The sequence below is a fragment of the Octodon degus genome, unplaced genomic scaffold (genome assembly GCF_000260255.1).
Source record: "Octodon degus isolate 3935 unplaced genomic scaffold, OctDeg1.0 scaffold00050, whole genome shotgun sequence".
Classification (NCBI taxonomy): domain Eukaryota; kingdom Metazoa; phylum Chordata; class Mammalia; order Rodentia; family Octodontidae; genus Octodon; species Octodon degus.
This window is the reverse complement of record NW_004524626.1, coordinates 9,794,336-9,819,744: the sequence shown is the minus strand read 5'-3', so window position 1 is coordinate 9,819,744 and position 25,409 is coordinate 9,794,336. Positions and strand designations below refer to the sequence as shown.

General features: G+C 58.5%; 2 protein-coding genes across 2 annotated transcripts in view; one reads left to right on the top strand and one right to left on the bottom strand.

The window, feature by feature from the left end:
- Positions 1–19,924, top strand: part of Mllt1 (MLLT1, super elongation complex subunit) — a 54,317-nt gene extending 34,393 nt beyond the window's left edge. The window contains exons 4-12 of the mRNA XM_004632788.2: positions 3,445–3,588; positions 6,472–6,597; positions 9,621–10,175; positions 14,025–14,112; positions 15,375–15,483; positions 17,184–17,283; positions 17,382–17,453; positions 17,544–17,615; positions 17,686–19,924. Coding sequence (XP_004632845.1) covers positions 3,445–3,588; positions 6,472–6,597; positions 9,621–10,175; positions 14,025–14,112; positions 15,375–15,483; positions 17,184–17,283; positions 17,382–17,453; positions 17,544–17,615; positions 17,686–17,814 — 1,395 coding nt within the window. The 3' untranslated portion in view covers positions 17,815–19,924. The remainder of the gene's footprint in view (positions 1–3,444; positions 3,589–6,471; positions 6,598–9,620; positions 10,176–14,024; positions 14,113–15,374; positions 15,484–17,183; positions 17,284–17,381; positions 17,454–17,543; positions 17,616–17,685) is intronic.
- Positions 19,925–24,133: 4,209 nt separating this feature from the next.
- Positions 24,134–25,409, bottom strand: part of LOC101570141 (long-chain-fatty-acid--CoA ligase ACSBG2-like) — a 13,164-nt gene continuing 11,888 nt past the window's right edge. Inside the window, exons 12-14 of the mRNA XM_023717162.1 lie at positions 25,232–25,371; positions 24,832–25,078; positions 24,134–24,222 (exon numbers count right to left, since the gene is read on the bottom strand). Of these exons, the coding sequence (XP_023572930.1) occupies positions 24,146–24,222; positions 24,832–25,078; positions 25,232–25,371 (464 nt within the window). The 3' untranslated portion in view covers positions 24,134–24,145. The remainder of the gene's footprint in view (positions 24,223–24,831; positions 25,079–25,231; positions 25,372–25,409) is intronic.

Sequence of the window (25,409 nt, the reverse complement as noted above, 5' to 3'; positions counted from 1 at the left end):
GGCATCCAGTGCCCTCCTCTGAGCCATGTCCCTATCAACACCTCCCAATCCAGGTGCTAGGCTTCCTGGAGAATAAGTTCTCGCTAGTGTCCTTTGTCTGTGACATTGACTGAGTGGGCGTTCCACACCCTGATCATGGACTCTAGGGCCGTGCACCTATTACCCCCTGTGACTCCACTTCCCTGGAGCTGCCTTCAGGTCACCTCCCTGCCCTCTGCGTGTTTACCTGGCTGGGCTTGGTCTCTGAGGGAAGGCAGGACATGTGCTGGGTCCCCACCCGCGCCCTGTCTGAGTTCTGCAGCTGTCCTCATCCTCAACTATGGCCTTGTTGCAGGCCAGTGGGTACAGCTGACAAGACAGAATGGACGTGACACTGTGCTCACATGTTGCTCCTGGGATGGCCCTCCAGGAGCAAGGCCCGGCTCCTTCCCAGGACCAGCTGCGCAGGATGTGTGGGATCCTGTGTGAGACCTTGCAGACTGTGGACTATCCAGGACAGGCAGGCTTCTGCTGGTTACCCTAAATGACCCCTCTTCTGCCCTAGCCTGTCACAGCCTCCTGGGAGCCCCTCATGACACCTTCGCTTTCTGTCCTGGGGTCCCTTGGTTCACAAGGGAAGTGTGGAGCGTGTACCTTCTGGGACAAGTGTCTTGATCAGGGCTGAAGTGTGGAGGGGAAAGAAAGAGCGAGCCAGGTTGGGGTCTGTGATGGTCATAGGCCGCTGTCCGTAGCTGGTGTGTGAGGCTGGGTGCAGAGCCAAGTGGGTGGTTGTGAGGCTTCCCACCACCTCCAGCCTCGAGCCCCCGTGAGCAGGTGTGTGCACAGCCAGAAGCCTTTTCCTTGGGACTTGTGGTTTGGGTAGGAAAGCCCTCCTCGGCCAGTCCTCCTAGCCTGGAGAAACCATGGCCACCTGGGCAGAAGGAGAATCTTCCAGTGTGGTGCAGACCCTATTTGATCCCACCTGGCTCAAGCAAAAGCCATGCTCCTGGGTGTTGCTTCAAGAGGCCCGCTCACCTGTCTGCCCTGGCGGTCCGCAGGCCGTCCCCCAGAGTGCGTGTGCTGGCTAAGCTCTGCCTCGCACATGGCCGTCCCCAGAGCTCACTAAGCGGCATGTTTGCAGTGCCACCCACACACCTGCCACTGGCAGTCAGGCCTGCCTGTTCCCTCTCTGAGTCCCACCAGGACTGAAAGTGCCCTGGCAGGAGCTTTGCCCCCCAGGAAGGGCACGCCAAAGGCCACGGGTGGCAGGCTGTGAGTTGCTCTGTCCACGCCTTCTGCTGTGCAGTGTGTGGCACCTGTGAGCTCCTAGAGTTCTGGGCTCAGAGTTCTCCCCAAGCCTCTGCTCCTGGCCTTCTCTCTCCCAGTGGATCACACCAGGGTAGACAGGACTGTATTCTTATACAATAAAGTGAAACCCTTTTTTTTTTTTTAACTTTTTATGTCCTGGGGATGCCAGGCAGACGTACTGCCCTGTCTCTCACCCTTGAGAGTGTACGAACCCTGTGGTTTTGATGTTCATAATGTAGCATAGCTGTCGGGTTTTGACTTCAGGACATTTCCATCATCCACTGTTCCCAGAAACACCTGGTCCCCATGAACAGCCCCTTTCTGTACCTCTGCCCAGCCTGCAGAGCCCTGAGTCCGCTGTCTGCTTCTGTGGACATTGCCCATGAGCAGGGCCATGTGGCCTATGTCCTTTGGTGTCTGGCTTCCAGATACCACATCCTAGAGCCGGCCATGATGCTGCGTCAGGGCCTTTTCATTCTGGTGGAGAGTGGACTGCAGTGTCCTTCCTGTCTTCTGCCTTGGTCCCGGGCCGTTTTCACTCTGTAACTACTGCGAGTAATCATGCTGTGAACACAGAGTCTTCGAGCACCTCTGACGTCCTCTTGACCTGGGCTGTGTGGTGACTTCCCATGTGGCACTGCAGGACTACTGGACAGTTGTCCCAAGCAGCTGCCCCGAGCTGCTGTCCCCAGCAGGGGTAAGGCTTCTAGGTCCTTGCATAGGTGGGTGTGTCTTAGTTACTTTTCTTGTGACTGAGACAAAATATCCAACACCCAGAGTTAAAGGAAAAATGGTTTCTCAGTGTGCGGTGCCAGCCCCACCCCTGGGGCACACTGAGATGGCTTAAGACTGGGCGTCGTGGCACACCCCTGTAATCCCAGCACTTGGCATGCTCAAAACAGGAGAAGCACTACAAATCTGATCCATGTAGTGAGACCCTGTAGACCCCATCCTAAATACAGAATAAATAAGAAATATTGATTCAGCTCCCATTTGTAGAGGTTTCAGTTCATAGTGGCTCCAAGACAGAGTGGCATGGCAGGGGGTCATTGCAGAGCAGGCAGGCAGAAGGCAGTGAGCAAGCGACAGCCTCCTTTGCGTCCCTGGTGTTCCATCAAGGCTGCCTGCCCTGAGGGGAGCAGCGCTCACACCTGGAGCTGTGCTGGACTGACCAGTGGGCTAGTCGCACACCCTCCACCCAGCTTCGTGCTCTAAACCCAGCACCTCCAGAGAGGCCTGCCTGTGACATGAAGCCTTGGGAAAGCACCGAGACACAAGCCGCACACGCACGCACGCACACACACACCCAAGCGCGTGCACACATGTGTAGATTTTAGCCATCCTAACGGTTATGAACTGAGTTTCTGTGTGCATTTTTACCCTTTTCAAGACCTTGATAAGTTTCTTTACAAAGTTTTCTCTTTTTCTACTTCCATAAATTGAACTTGGGACCTCGTGCTTTCCAGGCAGGGCTGTGCCACTGAGCTAGATCCCAAAGATACATCATTGTGATGCAGTTCAACTTACACAGATTTTCTGCCTCCTGTGCCTTTGGTGTCTCATAGAAGAAAATTTGCCTGACCCCAGGTGACGAGTCCATGGTTTCTTTGGCGAGAAACCACCTTCAGCCCTTCCACTTGGGTCTCTGGTCCATTTTGAGTTATTTGCTGCATGTGGTGTGAGGTGGTGATCTCGTTGCATTCTTTTGCCTGTGACTGTCCAGTTGTCCCAGCAGCATCTGTTGAAGAGACTTGTGTCCTCGCATTCTCTAGGCACCCTGGCCAAACACAAGTCATCTGTAAATGTGGGCAGACTTGGGCCTAGAGCCCACGGCTCATGCTGTCTAGCGGAGGCAGATTGGCGCTTTGTATTGCTTCCAGGACCATGTGTCCTGTAGCCTCAGTTTCCCCACTTGTCCATGGTGCCGAGATCTGAAGGGGAAAGCAGGCACCAGGCTAGTGACAGTGATGCTATTAGTGACTTTTGGTTTCCCTGGGGGCTGCTTTGCCTAGTCGGCTATAGATGACTATTCATTTATTTTGAGTGAGAGAAGGGAAGAGAAGCACTATAGGCCCAGGAAAGAGAGCCAGCGACAGTTGAGGGGCACAGAATGGGCCCACCGTGCTGACACAGACTTCCCTGTTTCCCTTGCTCCAGGAGGAGCCGAGGAAGGTTTGCTTCACCTATGACCTGTTCCTGAACCTGGAGGGCAACCCGCCTGTGAACCACTTGCGCTGTGAGAAGCTCACCTTCAACAACCCTACCATGGAGTTCCGCTACAAGCTGCTCATGGCTGGTGGGGTGAGTGCACCTGTGGGTCCCCCCCCCCCGTCTGCGTTCCCTGGCCTTGGCTGGTGGGGTGGCTTCCAGTGCCTAGTGCTGCCTGTTGCACCATTTCCCCAGCAACCGTGGGTGATTGACATCATCCACACGCGACTGTGCTGCCCGTGTGCCTGGCCAGGGCAGGGCTGCTGCTGGCTCTGTTCGCGGAGGAGCCCTGGTGGTAGGCGCACACTGCCTGCCACATCTGTCCTCAAGAGCCACACAGTGGGAGCCCATGTGGTGCCTTGAGAGGTGCTGTGGACATGGTGCCCGCAAGTGGGCACGGCATGGGGGAGGTGTTGCAGGTTAGGTTGCCCAGCATGCCAGGGGCTTTGGGTGCGTAGGGCATGTGTGGTATGCAGTGCTGCGTGTGCAGTGCTGTGGGAGGTGGGTGGATCGGGGGCTGTTCATACTGGGCAGGGGGCGTGGTGTCTGGAGCGTGTGGGACGTGTGGTGACGAAGTGTGTACTCTGGGGAGTGTGCCCATGGCTGGAACGTGTGGGGTTTGTGTGCTGTGTGGTATGTGTGATAGGGGGCTTTTGTGGAGTACGTGTGTTTCTAGGCACACGTATGAGGCATATGCGAGGGTTGGTGTGTTTATAATGTGTGTGTGAGGTGTACAGAGCATGAAGCGTGTGGTACGTGTGGATTGTATCAGATGTGTGGTGCATACATGTGCTGTGTAATGTGTGTGGCATATGGAAGCGCTAGGGTGTGTGTGAATGTGTGTAAGGTGTGTGAGGTGTGTGCATGCAGGGCACCTCCTCTTAGGTGCAGGTGGCATTGTGTGCTGCTTCAGGCTGGCCTGCCGTGCCTTCCCATCAGTCACACAGCTGGGTCCTGAGAGAGCCAGCACGTCACTGGAGAACGTCTGCAAGGGCCTGAGGCCTGCATGTGCTACCAGAGATCCTGCCTTTGGCTCAGGTTTTGCCACTGGGACTGCTCCTCGCTGCAGCCCTGTTCCCACCTTCTGGCTGTGGCCCTGTGTGCCACAGCATTTACAAGGCATTTGTAGGCGTCCCCAGCGTCATGCTTGTGTGGGAGCCGCTGCCATTCTGGGCGTCTCCCCTGCTCCTGGATGGAGTAAGCGCGGCCTCTAAGGGCATCATGTAAACACGTAAAACTGGGTGGAGAGGCTGGACAGGTCAGTGTGCAGGGCCTGGCCAGAGGTATGTGCTGGGCCCGGTGCCTTGGCCACAACTGCCAGCAGCTGGCTGGCTGTCTGCAGCTCCCAACCATCTTGGGCTGACAGCAGAGCAGCACACTCTAGCCAAGGACCAGCCTGGTCCCTGGATGCAGCTCTCGGGCAGCTCCCAGCGCTGGGTGCCAAGGGACAGCACCATCTGCCCCACCACACGGCACACAGCCTCAGCCCTGCCATCTGGCTGCAGTGCTGCAGGAGCCCAAGCAAGGAGCCGAGCAGTAAGTCCCAGAGCTGTGATCTGTCCCCTGTGCTGGCTGGCTGGAGTCTGCAGCTCAGACAAGAGCAGGTTTCCTGCTGTCCTAGCCAGCCAGAGCCAGCCCCACAGCACCACAGCTGTTTCTTGTCCTCGGCCCTGGGCAAAGGGCCTCGTGGCAGCACCTGCAGGGAACAGGAGACCTGACTGCTCTTCCTTTCCTCCTTGCTCTGAGCACCCTGTTGAAGACAGCCACGGGTCCTGAAGGCTTCTCAGGTCAGGGGACTTGATGGGTAGGATGAGGTCATGTGAGGAGGAAGAGGCCAAGTACGCAGAGGGCGTGGCCAACACTGGGGCCAGAAGACCTCACGTGGCTGAGCTCCTTGTCATTCTCAGGGATGGGGCAGGCGTGGCCTCCGTGGATGCCTCAGAGTCAGCATTGTAGGCAGACAGGCTCTGTCGGCTGTCCACAGCCAGGACAGCCCCAGGCTTGTTGCCCCGTGACCATGACTGTGTGGTGTCAGCAGCCTCAGATGAAAGGGTTGGCTTGGCGACAAAGCCCAGGTACTCATGGTTACTGGGGCTGCAGCTATTTCCAAGTTGGAGTCTTTTTTTTTTTTTTTTTTTATAGTGCCTTTATTTTTTTTGTCCTGTCTCTCTGCCATCTGGAAGGTGTCTGAACAGCTGCCCTGTGCCGTGTTGCTCACAGCATGGGCGTCTGGAGGTCTCCCCCGAGCACTCTCTCCCTACCCAGGCACCTGCTGTGGCCTGGCAGGTGTTTCCTAGAAGGACCCAGCCCTTGCTCATCTGTTGCCTTCCAACAGAGCAGGAGTGGGCCTCTGCCCCTCTGAGGTGCTTAGGCAGGGATGCCAGTGGGCAGCTCCCATTGCAGCTGCTAGTCTTCTGTTCTGGTCTTGGTCCTGGTCCTGTCTTGGCCTCAGCCTTACGCTTGCACTGTGTTCAGGTCAGCTTCAGCTGCCTACAAGTGGAGGGAGGGTGGCCGTGCCTGGCAGCACAGGACCCACCAGAGCCACATTCCTGCAGGCCTTGGAAACTGCTTGCTGTGCCCCATGGCCACCCTTCGGGGTCCAGCCAGCTTCTGCTTTTTCCCAGTGCTGCCCCAGCTCTCTCAGCCTCCCGTGGAGCTCAGCCTGTGGTTTCAGCTGCCTTCTTAAGCTTTCCTGCCTGCACATTGCTCAAGTTTTCTTGGCCCAGTGCTGTTTCTGACGGGCCTGACCAGTCCTGGAGGCCACCTGGCCCTTGGGGCCCCACCATCCTGGGAGCCTGGGCTCCTCCGCATGCTCCTTGTTCAGTGCCTGCTCCCCCAAAGAGAAGATACTTGTGATTCCTTTGGGAAGGTGGATCTCATGCTCCCCTTCTCCCTACTTCAAGAAGCAAGCTCCACAGCCTTGGGCTGCCGCTGCCCCTTGCCCGTCGATAACATCTGTCTCTTCTTTATCACTAGGTCATGGTAATGCCCGAAGGAGCAGAAACGGTGTCCAGGCCCAGTCCCGACTACCCCATGTTACCCACAATTCCACTCTCTGCCTTCTCTGACCCCAAGAAGACCAAACCGTCCCACGGCTCCAAGGTTAGTGAGGTGGAAGGCCCAGTCTCTGGGCGGGTGCGCAGGGCCCAGCTGCAATCCCAGCCGGCACCCCTCTGCCGAGCTGGCCCTGCCGCCCGGCCCTGCTCCCTTGGCATCTCGCTTCTTGAGCCCTCTCCGCCCCACCTTACTGCTCGCTCTCACTTATCCAGGATCGCAGGCATAGGGCGTGTTATTGAGGGCTCCTTGCCTGTTCTCTTGAGGCTGGGCCCACCTGGGCCTCCCTTCCCGCCAGGCCCTTGCTGGCCTTGGACACTCAGCCCCATGCTGCCAGCACTTTCTCTGTGGCTGCAGCTGCCCACCCCACCCCACCCCCAGTCTCCTGCCCCGCTGTTCCCAGCTTTGCCCTGGCAGTGGCTTACCACAGCCTGAAGGTACAGCGTGTGGCCCACGAGGTGGCACACACTTGCCCAGCTGGCGAAGGCGCACCTTACAGCCGTCTCTACCTTGTCGTGCAGGTGACACTCTGCCTCCCAACACTTCTCTTGCTGACCCTCCCAAGGTAGCTACACAACTAGAGAGCTCTGGGGACAGCACTGCGTCTTTCAGCCAGATCCTGTGCCTCTGTGGCCACGCGCTTGGCTCCGTGCTCATGGCTGTCAGAGAGCTGCTGGCCACCCTGCGGCTGACCCCATCTGTTGTCTTCTCATCTCTGCACTCTTCTTGCTCACTTCCTGTGGGGTGTCACGAGCTGGGACACCAGGCCACCTTACTCTTCCCGTGAGCTGTGCTGAGGCTCCTAAGGCCCAGCCGTTCTGGCTCCTTCTGGAAGGCCACAGGTCTTGGAGGTCCTCAAGTGCCTCAGTGTCTTGGAGTGACTGCAGCCCTGGAAGGCCTCATGGTGTTAAAGGACAAGCCAGTCCTTGCCGGGGATCTTGGCATCTTCTCTACACATGCACAGCTCTCTGGAGGCTCACATAAGACAGAAAGGGAGACAGCTGCTACTTCTTCTGACCAGGGCCACGGGCCACCTGAAGCTCTGGGAGGAAGTGCTTCCCCACGTGGCCACGGGGCCGGTGCTCCAGAGGCTGTGCATTTTGCCATTGCTCCCGTCCAGACGCCCGATGGTGTCTGCTGGGTCCAGAGGCTGCAGGTGGCACCCCCAGCCCTGCTATGCCTCTCTGGGACCCTCTGCAGGGTCACTAGGTGTGACCTAGGAGGTGCTGCAGGGGAGCCCCACCGAGATGCTTCTCTGGGGGTGGCTTTCTGGAAAGCTCCAGCCTCACCACCACAGCCACCACGTGTGCACTGTGGGCCTGTCTGTGCCATCCCACGGGCCCAAGCCTGTGAGCCCCTCCCTCTTTCTTGGGCCCTGGCTTTTCGCTTCCATGTTGGTCTTTTGCTGTTCCGGCCTAGGCAGTGCGGCTGGTCGTCGTGTGCTTGGCAGAGTAGTGTCTGATACAGGTCTGTAGGCCAGGCTGCCAAGGCAGAGTCTGGCTTTTGCGCGTTCATGGTCCATGTCTGGTGGGTCTGCTGACTTGAGGTAGTGGCAGGGAGGAGTGAACCCTCAGGTGCCGACAGACAGCCCTGATGGCCGTGCTTGGACAGTCCAGCCTTGGGCCTGCTCCCCTAAAGCTGCTGGGCCTCTATCAGAGGTTGGCTTTTTCCTATAACTTGGTTCCACCATTTTGTAGCCGTGGGTGGCTTTGAGGACAGGACTCACGACCCTCACCTGTGTCTTCCACAAGAATTTCAGAGAGCCAGAGGGAGCCTGCACACACCCCTGCAGAGGCACTCAGAGCTGCTGTGTGGCGAGTGGTGTGCCCTTGGGGCTTTCTCCCCATCTGTCCTTCGTGGCTGTGACATGGGGTCACACATGGCCTCCTCTGCTTCTTGCCTCCCTCACAATTCACAGGGAGTAGAGCCACCTTTCAGGTGGGCCCGTAGGGGTCTCCTTCAGGCCTGAGCCATGGCCTGGCCAACTATAGTGTCTCAGAACATGCACTGCCATGCACACCTCTCTGGGGACTTCTTCCCTAATTCACTATGCCAGGAGCTGTGAATTTCCAAGCTGCTGGCAAACTACACAGATGAAAGATGTGAAGGTGGCTGCATGGATCCTTCAGGTGGCTCTTAAAGCAGGTACCACAGGTCCTTCCTGCTGCCAGGCATTGATCTGGCCATTCTGTCCACTGGGTGTGTCGTCTCTGTCCACTGTGACACTCCTAGCTGGCTCACAGGAGCCTGCCCAGTGCTGTTGGTCTCTGTACCTTCAGAGCGCCAGGCTGCTGGGCAACTGTGACAGTGCTATGTGGTCCCCTGGGGCGCACAGGGTGACACTAGGAAGACAGTGCTCCTATCTCAGCACTGGCTGTGTGTTGAGAGCTGCTGAGGGGACAGAGCTAGGGTCGGGCTGATTGGTGCTGCTGCTCCTCCCTGCGTGCCCCCCACTTGCATCTGCCAAGCCATTCCTCAGCCCTAGAGGTAGGTGTTCTCTCGCCCCTTCGGTAGCGAAATCACTGGTGGAGGGGCCAGTATCACAGGCCTCACTGCTGTGCCATGTCCAGGCTCCACCCTCTGCATGACTGGGAGCAGCCTCGTGCGGGCTCTGTTCTCAAGGCTTCGCAGCTGTGTGTCTGTGCAGTCCCTGCACCCCAGCAGGCACTCGGGAGACACTCGCTGCCTGGGCCTGGAACCAGGGAACCTGCAGGAGAAGGACTGAGGGGGCTAGGGAAGAGGCCTCCAGGGCCAGGTGGGCTTCCCAGCTCCTGGGCTGCGGGCATAGTGGCCAGTGGCTGCAAGGCCCTCCTTGTGTCTGATTCACTGTGCTCTCGACTCTCAGGATCTGAGCCTGCAGCTGCTGGGGCCTGCTGAGCCCCTGTGGTATGGAGGGTCAAGCCACTTGGCGCTCTCACCTGCCTTCCCTCCTCGCTTCCAGATGGTTTTCTCTAGCTGAGTCTTTCAGGTGGCTCTCATTTGACTGAGGCCGGAGGGTGGCGGAGTTGGGCAGCTTGTGGTGCCAGCTGACGGCATCTCCCCCGGCCCCCTGCTCTTGGCATCTGTTTCAGGACGCCAATAAGGAGAGCAGCAAGGCCTCCAAGCCGCACAAGGTGACCAAGGAGCACCGCGAGCGGCCCCGCAAGGACTCGGAGAGCAAGGGCTCCTCCAAGGAGCTGGAGCGGGAGCAGGCCAAGAGCTCCAAGGACGCCGTGCGCAAGCTGGGCGAGGGCCGGCTGCCCAAGGAGGAGAAGGCCCCACCGCCCAAGGCTGCGTTCAAGGAGCCCAAGATGGCCCTGAAGGAGACCAAGCTGGAGGGCATGTCCCCAAAGGGGGCTCCCCAGCCTTCAGCCCTGCCCAAGGCTTCCAGCAAGCGGCCAGCTGCCGCGGACTCGCCAAAGCCCAGCGCCAAAAAGCAGAAGAAGAGCAGCTCAAAGGGGTCCCGGAGCGCTCCCAGCACTTCACCCCGCACCTCGTCTTCCTCCTTTCCGGACAAGAAGCCGGCCAAAGACAAAAGCGGCCCTCGAGTGGAGAAGGTGAAAGCAGAGAGCGAGTCCAGGGAGGCCCGGAAGGCCCTGGAAGTGGAGGGCTCCAACTCGGAGGACGAGGCCTCCTTCAAGTCAGAGGTGAGAGCACCATCCGCCCTGCTCATCCCTGACTGGGGCAGACTCAGATACAGGATGAAGCCTAGGGCGTAGGCCTGCTTGGTGGCAGTGTCTGCTGTCACTGGCCAGATCATACTTCACTGAGCCCCCATTTCCCCTTCAGCCAGGGTGGTTGGGCCTGTTACATGACGGTGACCCTGGCATGGACCGTAGTTAGTGGACACGGTGGCTTCTACCAGTGGGTCTGGCAGGGCTTCCCGGGTGCTTGCCTTGGTCCAGAGCTCTGGTCCTGTGCTGCCCCTTCCTCACATGGGCTCGGCCTGGGTAGCAGCTGCGCTGGGGCCAGGTGGGTAAATGTGTATCACAGTAGTGCCCTTCCCAGCTCCTGCATGGCCAGCCCTGCAAGACATTCACACTGCTGCCAACTGGTGTCCCTGCAAGCCTGTGTCCCACTGTACCCGTTCAGGTGTTTGATGGTGGTGACTGGGTCACTTCCACTTCCCTCCCAAGTGGTTTGGTGATACTGTCACCCTCTCCCACTCCCCTGCAGCAGCATGTCCTCAGCTCTTGGGAGACTGAGGTAAGGGGCTACTTGAACCTCATGGCTCCTACCAGGCCTCAGCCTTGGAGCTAGACCTCCCTTGAGGCTTCCGATGGTGGCACTGGCTCTGAGCACTCTGCTGGCACCAACATTAAGAGAAGCAGTGCTCAAGTGAAAGAACACATAGACCGGCCCATGGTCTCCCTTTCTCTCTTGGGACAGAACTTGGCTGTCAGAGCCACCTTGTGCCCCTCCACTTTGAAGTGGTTCCCAGAGGTAGAGCTACCCTGAGCTTCTGGCTGTGCTGCTTTCCTGAGCATGGGACTTCCATTGGTGGCACAGGGATTCCATGGAGGTGGCAGTATTTGCCTAAGGTGACTATTTGCCTGTACATTTCAGCACATCCCTCTAGGTACACCTATAGGGCAGATGAGGTCCAGCTCAGGACCTTGGTGTGGTGTGTCTGCCAGCACTTCTTGGCCGTGTGGCTGGCAGCTGCCTGTCCCATGTTGCCTGCCCCAGAGTCTTGGCCTGGACTAGTTGTCTGTGGGCTCTGTCTGTGACCAGGCGTCGCCAGGCAAGGGTTCTGTACCTGCAGCCAGCATGTATCATGTTGGCAAGTGGTGGAGGCTAGTGCCACTTAGGCCCTGACCTGCCAGCTTGGCTTTTAGTTCCATGTCGGCACCTGGAACATGTACGTGCTTCCTTCTGACTAGGACACCGTGACTCTGAATGGGGCTGGACTCCACCCCTGCGGCCCTATGGGTGCTACGTCCCCAGGAGGTGTTGTTCCTGGAAGCCTGGGGTCTCTCTTAGGCCATCCTGTATCTCAGTTGTCTTTCCAGTGGTCTGAGCCCCAGGCCAGCAATAGCAAGGCCAGTTTCTGGTTTTTCCTGCTGTGGGGCCTCAGCTGGGTATAGACACCTGATGCCAAGGATACTGTATGGTTTTCTGACCCTTGCCTGAGGCCACCATGCTGCAAAGGTGGGAGTGCTGCTGACTTCACTGCTCCTCACTGGCTAGTGCTCAGCCTATGCACAGAGTGGCACAGGCATATCCCATCGCATCTGGGGCCCTGGGGCCTCTGGTAGCTGCTTGTGGGTCTCCTTGGCCCTTGGGGTTCCTGAGCTAGCAAGGCCCATCTGCTCAAGGGCCAGGCATGGTCGAGGAGTGCTTACTCCCGAGCTGCGGATCCGCTGCCTCTGGGCCTTTCTGGCTGCAGCATCTTCTGGATCTGCACCTTCCCTCCCCTGGCTGTGCACAGGGGCGGGGCAAGTGGGGCTGCAGAGCTCCTGTGCTCGTCAGCATCCTTGCTGCCTGGTGTAGCCTGCAGCCGACTCCCGCCTCTGCCCACCCCCAGGAGTGAGTGCATTTATGCGTGGGGGCAGAAGGGTCCGGGAGGGCACAGTGCTGTGCAGACTCAGCCCAGAAGCTTAAAGCTGGGGACTTCTTGTCAGAGTGACAAGGCTGAGAAAGCTAAGGTCCAGGAGAGCCCCCAGGAGCAGCCAGCTCTTCTTTATCGGTCCTTACCTCACCCCCAAGTGTGTACCCACAGATATCCTTAAGAGGAGCTTAAGCCCAGTGGCGCAGTGTGTGCTGGCAAGCTCACCGTTCTGAGTGATTCCCAGCACCAAATAAAAGCAGCCCAAGGAGCCAGCTGTGCAGGGCTCAGCTCATGCTGGAGGGCCTGGCTGCCTGCTGCCTGCTGAGTGGCCTCAGTCCAATGTGCAGGGTCCACAAGGAAGCCTGATGGCTGAGTCCCCAGGGAACTCTACATGCCCCAGAGCAAGGGGTGAGGAGCAGCTTGACAGGCACCCTTGGGCACTGCACTGAGCCACTGAGCCCAAGGAGCCCCCCACGCCACCCCCAGGCAGCCTGAGGCACCCCTGCTCTTCTGTCCTGGTGAGCAGCCCCAGGGTTTCTACCCAAAGCCAGAGGCTGGCTCGCGTGTGTCCCTCTCCCTCTGCCCTTGGCCCCAGGAAGGGGGCTACAGGTTCTTAGTTTCCCTGGACCATCCTCCGATGGAAGGGCTTGCTCGGGTGGTGCCCGTGTTGGTCGGTAGGTTTTTAGGCAGCAGATAAAGAGATAGGAAAGATAAAAAGAAGCCTTTAGTAACTCCAAAGACACAGAGAGGGTGGGGGGCAGATGGGGCAGGTGGATCCTCTGGCCTGAGATTCAGAAAGCTGGGCTCTCCTCTGTTACGGGTGGAGTCTGAGGGCGGTGCTTAGAAATCTCTGAGGAGCTGATTGGGGTGTTCCCTGAGGCTCCGGTAAAGGTGAGAGGAAATTACCTCCTGGGCTGGGTTGGAAAAGGAAGGAGCTGGTCTCTGGGAAGATAAGTTGTTGTTTTAAGGGCTTCAGCAATATTAGATGGCCACCATAATACTTCAGGATTTCATAGTAGGGCCAGAACCTATCATTAGGTTTTTCCACGGTGTAGTAAAGAGATAGAAAAGATAAAAGAAGCCTTTATTAATTCTAAAGACATGGAGAGGATCGCGGGCAGATGGCGCAGATCCTCTGGCCTGAAAAGAAGAAAGTTGAAGCTTTAATAGACTTCTGCCAGGGGTGGAGTTAGAGGGGAAGTTTTAATTACATGCAAGGAGCTGATTGGGGTCTCTCCTGTGTGCACTGGAAAGGTGAGAGGAAATTGTCCCCAGGGCTGGAGAGGGGGAGGAGGAGGAAGTGGCCATTGGGAAGATAAGCTGTTGTTTTGGGGTTCAGCCATGTTGAATCAAGGCCATTGTAATTGAGCAGCTTGTACTCGGGCCAGAACCTATCAGCCCGGCCCATAGCAGGGCTGCCCACTCTGGCCCAGCTGCATGATGAGACTGAACTGTGTCCCTGCTCTGTGTGGTGCCTATTGTGAGCCACATGTCCAAGGTACATGCACCCTGTGGTCCCCCTGGAACTGCTTCCATGTCACTTTTGCTTTGACTTTATTGCCCCCTGGTGACTGAGTCAGGCACACAGCTAGAAGAGGAGAAGGAGGAGGACAGCCAGGTCCCAATGTCTGTCCACCGTGTGGACACAGCCCTCCTTAGCACCTGGGCCACTGCCTTAACACCAGGTGGCCCAGGGCAGCGTGGGGCAGGACGAGAAGCTGGGCTCCTTGTCAGCCTTCCTGTCCCCACCTACACCTGCAGCCAGTCTCTGTCCCTTTGAGGCTGGTGGGGTCCAGAGGTGCCCCACACAGGGTGGTTGGGCACCAGCTCCTTGTGGGGTCTCGAAAAGGCAGGCATGGGAGCCTCGGAGGTTGTTAGCATCCCTCTGCCCTGAAAGGTGACTGTTGTTTCCCTTTCTGTCCCTGTCACCACTGTTTGGGTGAAGTCTGCACAGTCGAGCCCATCCAACTCGAGCTCCAGTTCTGACTCCAGCTCCGACTCAGATTTTGAGCCTTCCCAGAACCACAGCCAAGGTGAGTGAGGAAGAGGCAGAGGCCTAGGCAGGCAGGGGAGTGACAGTGGGCCATGTGGGGGCTCGGTGGCAACTGGCTGGAGGTTTGTGCCTGAGCCAGGGCCTCTCACCTGGCTGTGTGTAGACCCTGGAGATGGGGTACTCGGCATCACGGGCCCCACAGACCCACTCGCATCACTCCTGGTGGCTGGGGGTCTGGTGTGGTGAAGCAGAGCAGAAACAGGTCCAGACCTCTTGCTCAGTCTGAGTAGCGATCTTTCCCTGCCGTAGTCTGGATGTTAGCACCTGGGAAAAGGCACTGGCCCCTGGGAGATGGGGCAGCTGTCGGCAGGCCTCTGCAGGGCCTCCCAAGCAAGGCCGTTGGCCTGTACTCAGCATTGCAGGCAACCGCCTGTCCTACCCACCCTGCCTCATCTTGTCTGAGGTACAGGCTCTCCACGGCCTGGGGCCCCATATCCTGCAGCCACCCAGTGAATAGTCCTCTTGCAGCAAGCTACCCCACAGGGCTTTTGTGGGGAGGGTACAACCTACCTTAGAGCAGGTGCCCTGGGACTGGGCAACCTGCAGGCACAGCACCCTCAAACTGGAAGCCGGTCTAGTGGGTTGAAGACCTGTTTCCAACCAATAGCCCCCACCCCCGGGGGAGGGAGTGCAGAGCGGTCTGGCCCAAGTCTCTTCCGTGGGCTGGGGGATGGGGTCCTGGCCGCCTACTGCTCTGCGTTCCTATCATTGGGTTAGGGAGGGGACCTACTGAAGGGGAGTCACATGACCAAGGTAATTGAGGGCTTTGTGTCCCTTTGTTGCCTTGGCAACGGGAATATAAACCAAGATGCCCGTCTGTAGGGGACTGGAACCAGGTGCCTCTGGAGAAAGGGAAGGACGGTAGGCCGGGAGCAGCGGTCAGGGTTCCTGAGGGGCTAGGCAGGCCCGAGTAGGGGTGCCAGCTGGGCGGAGGGCGTGTGGCCCTGGCTGCTGTGCCCTCTCCAGCGGGGACTGGCGTGGCCTGGGTGCTCAGGAGCCTCTGATCTCTAATCTGGCTTCGGTGATGGAAGGTCCCTGTGGTCCCCCTGAAGGCAAGGGGCCTGAGGTCTGTGAAGAGGGACAGGAAGGTAAGGGGATCAGGGGCCTTCCTCAGGGATTGGCAGGGGGAACATAGGCGCTTACCTGTGTGTCATTTGGGGTCATCACTGAGGAGAAGTTGCTGTGTGCGTGGGGGAGGCACCCCAGAAACCTATCAGGAACCCTGCTGTCCCCTTCCCCCAGGGCCCTTGCGCTCCATGGTGGAGGACCTGCAGTCTGAGGAGTCGGATGAGGACGACTCTTCCTCGGGTGAGGAGGCCACTGTCAAGGTGAACCCAGGCCGGGATTCCAGGTGACTGGGCCAGCGGGAGGGAGCAGGCACTAGTGGTAACCAGGGAGGTGTAGAGGAGGGCTGGGACTGAGGGTCCCCAGGGAGGGCCAGGCTGGCTCAGGTCCCCAGCACGAGGGGACCTGAGCCTACTGGATGTCAGGGCTTCAGGCCACCCCACCCCACCTAGACACTGCCTTGGCTAGGCTGGCTGAACCCTCCTGTCTCAGGGGCTCTGTGGCAGCTCCCTCAGTGTGGTGGGGGTGCCTGGGGGGCCCATCCCCCTTTGAGAGGGTCAGTGGTTGATCTCCTGGGCGTCTTGCACTCGGCCCCCAGACCTAGCCTGTACATCTATGCCGCAGACACCCTGGTGTGGGGAGCAGAGCTGTGTGCCCTTCGGGTTCCCTGGGTCTAGGGAGCGATCCCGGCTCTCTGGAGACTCTGGGTTTTTGGTTTCCTGAAGACCATGGCTTCAGGCCCTTAGGGCAAGTGGGAGACTCTGGGCTTGCCCAGGGTGGGGAGTGACAGCTGGATGTGGTGGGGCGCTGGGGCAAGGCCAGCTAGAGTCCCTCCCTAAGAGGCAGATGCTTCCACTCTCCAGGGCTCCTGTTAGCTGGACCCACGCTGGTCCACACCATAAGCCACGCTTGTAGCCATTCTATTACAAGTTTTAAAAAAACAACAGAAACACCATCCTGGAAGCCAGGACCTGACAGTCTTCACACAGGTTTGCTGTATGCCCAGGCTCCCCAACCCCACGCAGGCAGGGCCCTGTTTCTGCTGCAGGCAGAGTGTGTTTTGACAGGACAGTGTGGATTCTGCAGGTACTGAAAGACTGGCAGGCACTGGCCTGATAGAGGGACAGGCAGCAGTGTGAAGACCTGACCAAAGGGGCCTCTTAGTGTCCTTTCTGCAAGGGTCCCAGCTGGGAGCTCACTGGTGGCTGGCAGAGCCAGAGCTACTGCTGTCCCTGCAGTAAGGGGAGGAGCCTCGTAGGATGTGGGGTCACAGCAGGTGCTGGCTAGGCCCACCTGTTGGACATGGCTAGAGGCAGCATGAGGAGCAAGCCTGTAGGCTTTTGTGTTGCCCTGGCAACCAGAATCTGACCTTGAGCTGGGCCCTGGATGAGCCGGGTGCTCACTAGGAAGGCTTGAATGAAGGGCACAAGCCCACCTGCAAAGGAAGCAGGACAGGAGCTGAGAGGAAGCCGTGCTGCCTGGCCCCTGCCTGCAGAGGGTCCCCCCACGTGTACTGCACTTCCTTTAGCAGAAGATGAGGATGACAGCCCCCCTGCCCAGGCAGAGAGAAGAAAATGTATTAAACACGTTGTCAGGCAGCAGTTAGGGCCTCTATTAGATCAAGCTCAAAGCGGCTCTGATGAAATAAGAACCGATGCAGACTGCCTAGCCGTTGTGCAGGGCCCATGGGGAAGGGGGTACGGCAGGGCCAGGGTACAGCTCAGTTGTGAGCACCTGCCTGGGTAAAGGCAGGGTCAGGTGCCCGGGGTGCCCTGGGCAATGTGTGTCACTCAGACAGGAAGGGGCACAGGATTTGCTAGTGACGCATACTGCCCTGCCCTGGGCTGTAGTGAGCAGAGTGATGGCGAATCACTGGAGACTGGAGCTCAGCCCGTGCCTTGCGCAGCTACCCCACCCCCACCCCCGCCCAGGTGTGCTCGCGGTGCTCCCAAGGCACGGCCTGATGTAGCTTCCTGTGGTGTCTAGGTTGAGCTTCAGCGACAGCGAGAGCGACAACAGTGCCGACTCCTGCCTGCCTGGCCGTGAGCCCCCACCTCCCCAGAAGCCACCCCCACCCAACAGCAAGGTGAGGGGATGAGGCTGTGGTCGGCAGGGCCGGGGGTGGGGGGTTGGCAGGGCTTGGGGAGGCCGGCAAGACTCAGCAGATGCCTGGGTCTCCTACAGGCATCAGGCCGGAGGAGCCCTGAGCCTTGCAGCAAGCCTGAGAAGATCCTCAAGAAGGGTGCCTACGACAAGGTGACTTGGCTACCAGGGAACTGGTAGGTGGGGTGGGGCGGGGCTGCCCCAGCCGGGGCTGCTGGGCTGAGGCTCTCCTGCCCCTCCCAGGCCTACACTGACGAGCTGGTGGAGCTGCACCGGAGGCTGATGGCGCTGAGGGAGCGCAACGTGCTGCAGCAGGTAGGCCCGCGAAGCCCCTCCCCGCCCCCCCCGTGGTCCCCAGCCCCTGAGGCCCCGCCCCCTCTTGCAGATCGTGAACCTGATCGAGGAGACTGGCCACTTCAACGTCACCAACACCACCTTCGACTTCGATCTCTTCTCCCTGGATGAGAGCACCGTGCGCAAGCTGCAGAGCTACCTGGAGGCTGTGGCCACATGACCCTGGGTGGGAGCTGGGCCCCGCCACTCACGGGGGTCCGGGGAGGCCGCGCAGGCCCCACCCACCTCCCTTCTCTCCACGCACCGCCTACAGCACTGCCTTAGTGACTGCCCTGCCCGGCCCTCACAGCCAGCTGCACTTTCCTGGGTGGCTCCCGAGTGCCCTGGGCCATCCGGTGGGCACTTAGGCACAGTCACTGGGGCACAGTCACCCAGGCTCTCCTTGGAGGGTGGTTTGTGCAGAAGGCAGAGCTGGGCCTGGTTCCCAGAAGAGGAAGAAGCTTATGCAGAAGGAGTGTGGCTCGAGGCCCCTTGCTCGGCCTCAGAACTGTGGGCCTCTCTGAGAAGCCGGCTGTCCTGTGTGCAGCCCCCCAAAATGGTTCAGAAGCTGCCTGGGCCGCCGGACCCTCGGAGGCTCTGGTCCGCGGCCGGCCAGGCTGGCCCATGTGTACAGCCGTCTGTGTATTATATACCTGTGCGCTGCGTGTGTTCAGGAGCGGGTCCGTGTACGTTTCTGTGCCGAGCTGCACGTTGGGGGTGGGGGGAGTGTGGGGGGGACTTGTAGGTTAAGATGTCTATGGGGGTCTTGTCTTGGGCTGGTCCTCTCCAGGGCGCGAAGGGAGCCACCCTCTGGTTCCAAGGATGCCAGGGCTCTCAGGCCAGTGAACACTACAGCTACGACAGGGTGACCTGTCCTCAGGGCCCCCAGGGACACACGTGTTAATGCCCCTGGGGCTCCTCCTCTGTAGGACCCTCTTCCTCCACAGTCATCGATCAAGTCTTCGAACTTTGAACAAATGAGCTTTTGCCAAATAAGACAGGATGGCTTATGTTGGGGGCACGTGGGGACCGCCTCCTCTCTGGCCTCAGCCTCTGCTTCTGCCAGGCCCAGCCTGGGACATTCTCCTGTCCGTCTGAGGTTCTCCAGGGCCACGCCCCCACCTCGCTGGGCCAGCAGCCCTGGCGCACACAGTGTGCCCGCCCCAGTTTTCCTGGATCGGCCTTGTGCCTCCAGACCCCATCCTGACTTCAGTCATTGCCAGTGTTGGTGCCCTGATCTAGGTGTGGCTGGGGGAGCAGGGCCAGGGTGGCCTGTGCCTCCACCCTGTCGTTAGTGTCCCTCTTCCCCGTTATAAGCTCGGACCCAGGCGGCCCTGGCTTTTCTTCCCTGAGGCCCCTGGCCTCACTCTTAAGTCCACCGGAACAGTCCCCGGAGGACCCCTGCCTACAAGGCATTGCCCACACCAGCATTGCTGGGGGCCCCCCAGATACTTGGGGGGAGGCCCGACAACTCCGCAGGGAACCACTGCAACCCTTCAGGCCACAGTGGCTCCCGCCACACTGCCCTCAGCCCCGCTGCCATGGCCCCTTTCTAGGCAGGCCAGCAATACTCACGGTGGGGCCTCACCCCCAGGAACTCTCCAAGACGCGGGGCGGAAGCCTCAGATCCAGGCAGCAGCCTTCCTCCTGCCTGAGGGGCCCAGAGCACCACGGTGACCCAGGCTGGGCACTTTGCCACCTGGATGGGGCATCTGGCCCTTCCCACAGTTTCCAGGACCTTCAGAAGCGCCGGCCCGCCTCTTAGTTACCTCCTCTGGCCAAAAGGCCTCATCGCTGTCCTCCAGAGCTGCCCTGGCACGGGGCCCCACCACCACTGAAGGAAGGATGTGCTGGGGCCCTGACTGCAGCCTTCCCAGCTGTCCCCTCCCCGCTGGCAGTCGTGGACAGCTGGGCCCGCAAGGAGGGCTCTGGGGACAGGTCCATAGGAAGGGGCCGGCGCCTTGTGATTGCCACATGTCTTGTGTTAAGCCGCCTGCCCCCAAGTGCAAACCCCGTGTTTCCTCCCCTGAATGAATTGTAAACCAACGCCAGAACCCAGAAGGTATCGAATACCTTCCTTCCCCACAAGGGTTTTAACCAAGAGTGTGTCTCGCTGGGAACTGAACAGTGCACCTGGCCGAGACCAGCTCTTGGGTCAAGGGAAAAGGAGAAGTGTGTGTGTAATGAATTACAGGATTGTTTCTGTCCTGGATTTTAAACTTTTTGTTAAATTGTGAAATTATGGAGGAGTTTTATAGAAAAAAAGTGAAATAAAGTCAGATGGGAACGCAGACCTCTGTGCCTGTGTGGTGTCCCTTGCCCTGGGGGCTGCGCAGGGTCCCAGCTGTGTCCTCAGGGCTCCAGGTCGGGGACAGGAGGGGCAGGAGACGAGCTGAGGCTGGTGGGCAGCGGGAGCAGGGATGGCGTGTGACTGAGGTTGGTGTCCTGGAGGAGGCGCAGCACCACCGGAGGCCCTGAGCAGGCTCGGGCGTGCAACACAAACTTGGCTTCACTGAGTGAACGAGTGGACAGGTGCAGAAGTGAATGTAGGGACAGTGGTGGGGTGGATGGGTGGATAGACGGGTGATAGACCTCCCCTGACAAGAGCCCAGGTGCCTACCTGCCCCTTCACGTGTATTTTTGTTGTGGCCCTGGTGTGACGGAGCTGAGGGGCCCTGGCACAGCTCTTGCTGGCTCTCTTGAGCCAGCTCTGTGTACTCCAGGCTCCAGCTCCACCAGAGACAGGGATGCCGCTTGTGGGTGGCCCACATTGCCAGCCTATACCCTCTGGCCACCTGGAGTGCAGGGCCAGCTGCCCGTAGAGACCACTTGTCTCAGCAGGTGGCACTGGGGGACTTCACAGGCAGGCACAGCCTCGCATCAGGTCCCTCGGGAGCCATTGTCCCTTCTAGAGTCCCCTTCCCACGCAGGGCTGTGGCTGCAGAGAAAGCTGCAGGCATTGGGTTTGCACCTTATGGGAGGGTGGCGGAGTCAGCCAGGGGCTGGTAGGGGCCTGCCCACACCCTGAGCCCTCAGATGGCCGCAGAAAGACCGTCCATGTGAGATCATAGTAGACACTGCGCCGGGTCGGGCCGTGTGCTCAGCCGCTCGAGGTAGATGCCGCACCAGAATCCCCATTGATTGGGTTGCAGTTTTTTCAGACAGAATCCCTCTGTGTAGCCCAGGCTGGCCTGGAATGAGCGCCAGTCCTTCTGCCTCAGCCTGTCAAGTGCTGGCGCCACAGTTGTGCACCAGATTCCTGACTCGAGAATGCCCATTTATGAGTGGAGAAATGGCCTCAGAGAGTACACCTGCCCCAGGTGACGCTGCATACTCTGCCACCAAGGTCAGCTGTGTGTGGCACTGATGCTCTTGGCCTCAGGTGTCCATCAGCCAGTCATTCCTGACCACAGGTGACCTCTAGTAGAGCTTTGTACGCAAAGAGATGCAGGCTCATCCTCAGTGTTTGTTGCAATCCACTGGTGAGTTTTGAAAGAGTTGATTTGAATTCTTATGTGTTAGTACAGTACTTTATGTTTCCTGTGAGCTTGGGTAACCTAGAGAAGCTGGATTAGCCTGTTTTCTGTTGCTATCACAAAATACCTAAGACAAGATAATTTATAGAGGAGAGAGGTTTTATTAGCAGATGATTCTGGAAGCCAGAAGTCTGAGGTCAGGTGCCAACAGCATCTGCTTGGCTTTTGCTGAGGGCCTCAGGCTCCTCCATACATGGCAGAAAAGCAAAACAAGAGAAAAGGAGACAACTCCCATGACAGCTAACTTATTCCTGCAGAGGAAGGAAGGGAGAGGGAGGGGAGGGATGCAGGAGGGAGGAAGGGAGGGAGGGAAAGAAGGAAGGGTTTGTAGGGTCCTATGAGATGGCACACACCTCCCCGCTCTATCTCCTCAGCCATGTCCAGCCTCCCACAGTGCTCACCAACTTCTTTTTTTGTGGTACTAGAAATTGAACCCCAGGGCCTTTGCCCTGAGCTCATCCCCAGTCCTCTATTTTTCATTTCGAGACAGAGTCTCAGTCACTAAGTTGCCCTCCTGGGGTTCAAACTTGCCACCCTCCTGCCTCAGCTTCCCAGAGTGCTGGGGTGTCGGCCACGCACGTCCACACCCCAAGTCATTCTAGAACCTCTGCTGTTTCTGAGCCTGGTTTTTATGACTGTCCTTTCTCTTGATGTGACCCATTGGCTAAGTGAACAGGATCATATGCTGCAGGACATCAGGCCCTTAGAGGGCCCACGTCTCTGGCTCGAAGCTGGGCTGTAGCTGCTGTATTGTCAGAAGCTGAAATCTTTTCTAGTGGCCTTGCTTGTCTCCCCTGTTGCCTTTGGCTTCCCTGTAGATTCCTATTAAAATAGACCCTCAAACAGGCCTGGTGGTACTCAGGGAGACTGAGGCAGGAGAATCTCAAGTTCCAGCCCAGCCTGGGCAACTTAGTAACTTGGTGAGACTTTGTCTCAGACACTGAAAAAGGACTAGGGATGTGATTCAGTGCAAAGGCCCTGGGCTCAGCCCTCGGCACTGTAGGAAATGAATGAATGAACTGGCTCCACCTACCCATCAGCCCCTGGTCATGACACAGGAGCCCTGTCAAAGTGACAGTAAAGTGTGGTGGGAGGGAGCGCTCTGTGGGCTTTGTTTCCTATTGCTCTCATATCACACAACAGCTGAGGTCAGGTACCTTTGAAAGAAAAGAGGTTTATTTAGCCCACCATTTGGGAAGCCGGGGATCTGTGTTTGGGAGGCCCCAGCCATTCCGTTTGGCCTGTGGTGAGGGTGACAATGGCTACACCATGGTGGGACTGCATACAGAAGTCATGCAGTAGGGGCTGGGAATTTGGCTCAGCGGTAGAATGCTTGCCTAGCAAGCTGGAAGCCCTGGGTTCAGTCCTCAGCACCAAAACAAAAAAAAAAAAAAAAAAAAAAGAAGAAGAACAGAAGTCATGCAGTGAAGAGCTCTGGACCAGGCCTGCTCTCTCATACTCACCCCCATCCTGAGAGGGTGGAGGCCCCAGCAGCCCGGTGGCCTCTCTGAGGTTCTGCTACCCTCAGCACCTGAGGACCAGCTCCCCACAGGGAACCGAGGCACAGGTGCACAGACTGCCTAGCACGCGTCACACCGGAGGTGCCCTCAGGCCCGGAGCCCACAGCCCCACCACCTTCTCCAGGCCCTCCTCTGCACAGTGCTGCATGGGACGAGGCCTGTGTAGGTGACACCTTAGGGACCATTCCTGGGAAGTCGGAGGCTGGGGCTTGGGTATCCCCTCTCCCAAGCATGGCACAGGGTCAGATTGTAGAAGGTCATGCGCACCCCACCCGCAGAGGCTCTGGGGCTCAGTCCACAGGGTAGTTGTAGAAGAAATGATACCGTCTTCACAGGGCCCCGGTGTGCACTCCGGTGCACAGACGCTGGTTGTAGAGAGCAGGACCCTCCCTTGTGCTTCCTGTCTACTGTGAGAGTTCTCTGTCACGCATGTTCTCGTCATGGGGCCACCCATTGCATGTCACAGCCTCTCCAGCACCAGCACCATACTCTGAGGATGTCAGCTGAATAAGCCTCTCCTCCCCCTCCCTCCTTATCTCTCTGTCTCTGTCTGTCTGTCTCTGTCTCTGTCTCTCTCTCTCTCTCAATGGGGATTGAACCTCACAAGCCCTGAGGTATTCAGGACTATTGAGACAGGATCATGCTAAGTTGCCCAGGCTGGCCTCAAACTAGGGGATCCTCCTGCCTCAGCCTCCTGAATAGCAGGGATCACAAACATGCTGTACCGTGCCTGGCTAAGAGTTCATAACTGTGACTCTTCCTTGTGGTGGGGGCTGAACAGGGTTTAATAGGTACCATCTGAACCCTGAATCTCCTCAGTGACTGATGAACACAGCCCATGAAACCTCTGAACCCAGTTCCCCACTCCCAGGGGCTGATCTCAGTCCTTCCTCTTCCTCCGTGCCCCAGGGACAGCGCCAAACTAAGGGACGCGCCTGTGCCACCCAAGCAGGCTGCCAGGCCCACTCCTTGTCCCATGAACATCTGTGTGTATTTCTCCAGATTAAAAGAGAAACAGAGCTTTGGTGTGGGGAGCCCTCGAGGCACGGCCAAGGCCAGGTCATTTTCATTCAGGGTCCCATGCTCAGTGCTGTGGGCGCCAGGCTGGCAGTCTCTGGGGGGCACCCTGGGCATCACAAGGTGCTGGGCAGCACCCCTGGTTTCCTCATTTCTGTGCCAGCAGCACCTGCAGCCCTGCCAGCCATAGCTGTTCCCAACCTCCCACAGGGTCCCTGAGAGCAGGACAGCTCCTGGGCTGAGGAGCCCACTTCAGTGAACTGATTTTATTATTCTTTCTAACTTGAAGGCAAAGCCAGGAGAGGAGCTTGTTCCTTCCTTCCAAGGACATCCTCACCCTTGATGTCATGTGGTGGGAAGAGAAGGCCGAACTGGGCCTGGTAAGAGCTCTGTATGGGGGTGGAGCTGCTGGGGCTTTTCCTGGCCACTAAAGACTCCTCTAGTGCTTGTACAAGTTCTGGATTTCGGCTTGGTACATCCTGATCACAGTCGCCCTCTTCAGTCTCGACGTGATTCCTGGGTGTGACAAGGATCCCGAATGGGCCACAGAGGAGCGTGGAGCCCCAGGTACTCAGAGGGCAATGGAGTGGCTAAGGGATTTGCCCCGGAACCAGAGGAAAGGATCTGGGGCCATAGACCATGCCAAAGCACCCCAGTAATTCCACTCTCCGCAGCCACCACTGCAGAGCGCAGCAGCCCTTCACTAAAAGACAGCGGAAAGAGCGCTGGTGCTGGGTGTGGTGGCGCATGCCTGTAACCACCCCCCATCAGGAGGCTAAGGCAGGAATTCAAGACCAGCCTGAGCTACAAAGTGAGCTCAAGACCAGCCTGAGCTCCATTGTGAGTGAGACGCTGTCTCAAAAAGACAAATAAATAAATAAATCAAAATAAAGTAAATCAAAATCAACAACAAAAAAAGCACAGGTCACAGGCATGGGGCCCCACCTTGGAGGCTGGGTTCTCCCAAGCTTTGACACTACCATTATAGGGACCGAATACCCCTAAAAGCCAGCATGGGGTCTAGGGTGCGGTGGCCTCTGCGACCTGAGTGCAGTGGGGCCGCCTGTGTCTCGGTGAGCGACCCTGAGCCGCAGCAGCTGACCGACCAGGCCCCCCACTGCTCACCGAGCTCCCCGCCGCCCACCGAGAAGTCCGTTTCCAGCACAGCCCACTTGACGATCCTGGCGCTGTCAGAGGGCGCCTCAGCGTTCACGGCCTCCATGCCTTTGCTGATGAACTCGGCGATGACCGGGTCGTCGTTGTAAACAATGTCCGCCAGCCTGGTGGCCCGGCTCCCCAGGCCCCGGCACACTGCCACCGTCTCACTGGTCAGCGCAGTGCGGGGCTCCCCGGTCTCCCAGTTCACCTGGCACTGTGGAGGGCTCGCGTCAGGGGGCCCCGGAGCCCGCAGCCTCCTCGCAGTCACCTTCGTCTGCAAGCCTGTTTCCTCCTCGCCAACCAGGACTGCGGCTCCCGCCCCACCCCCGAGGGCCCCACGGCCCTGGCTCCCGAGCAGCCCAAGCACCTTGAGTGTGAGGAGGGCACACAGGTAGGGGGCGTCCTGGCCCACCACCACCGCGTAGTGGACGATGGGGATGTACGCCTTCACCCGCTCCTCAATGGGGCTTGGGTTGACCGTCTTCCCTGAACTCAGCGTGATGATGTCTGCACGCAGGAAAGAGGGTGCCATCTCTGAGATGCCC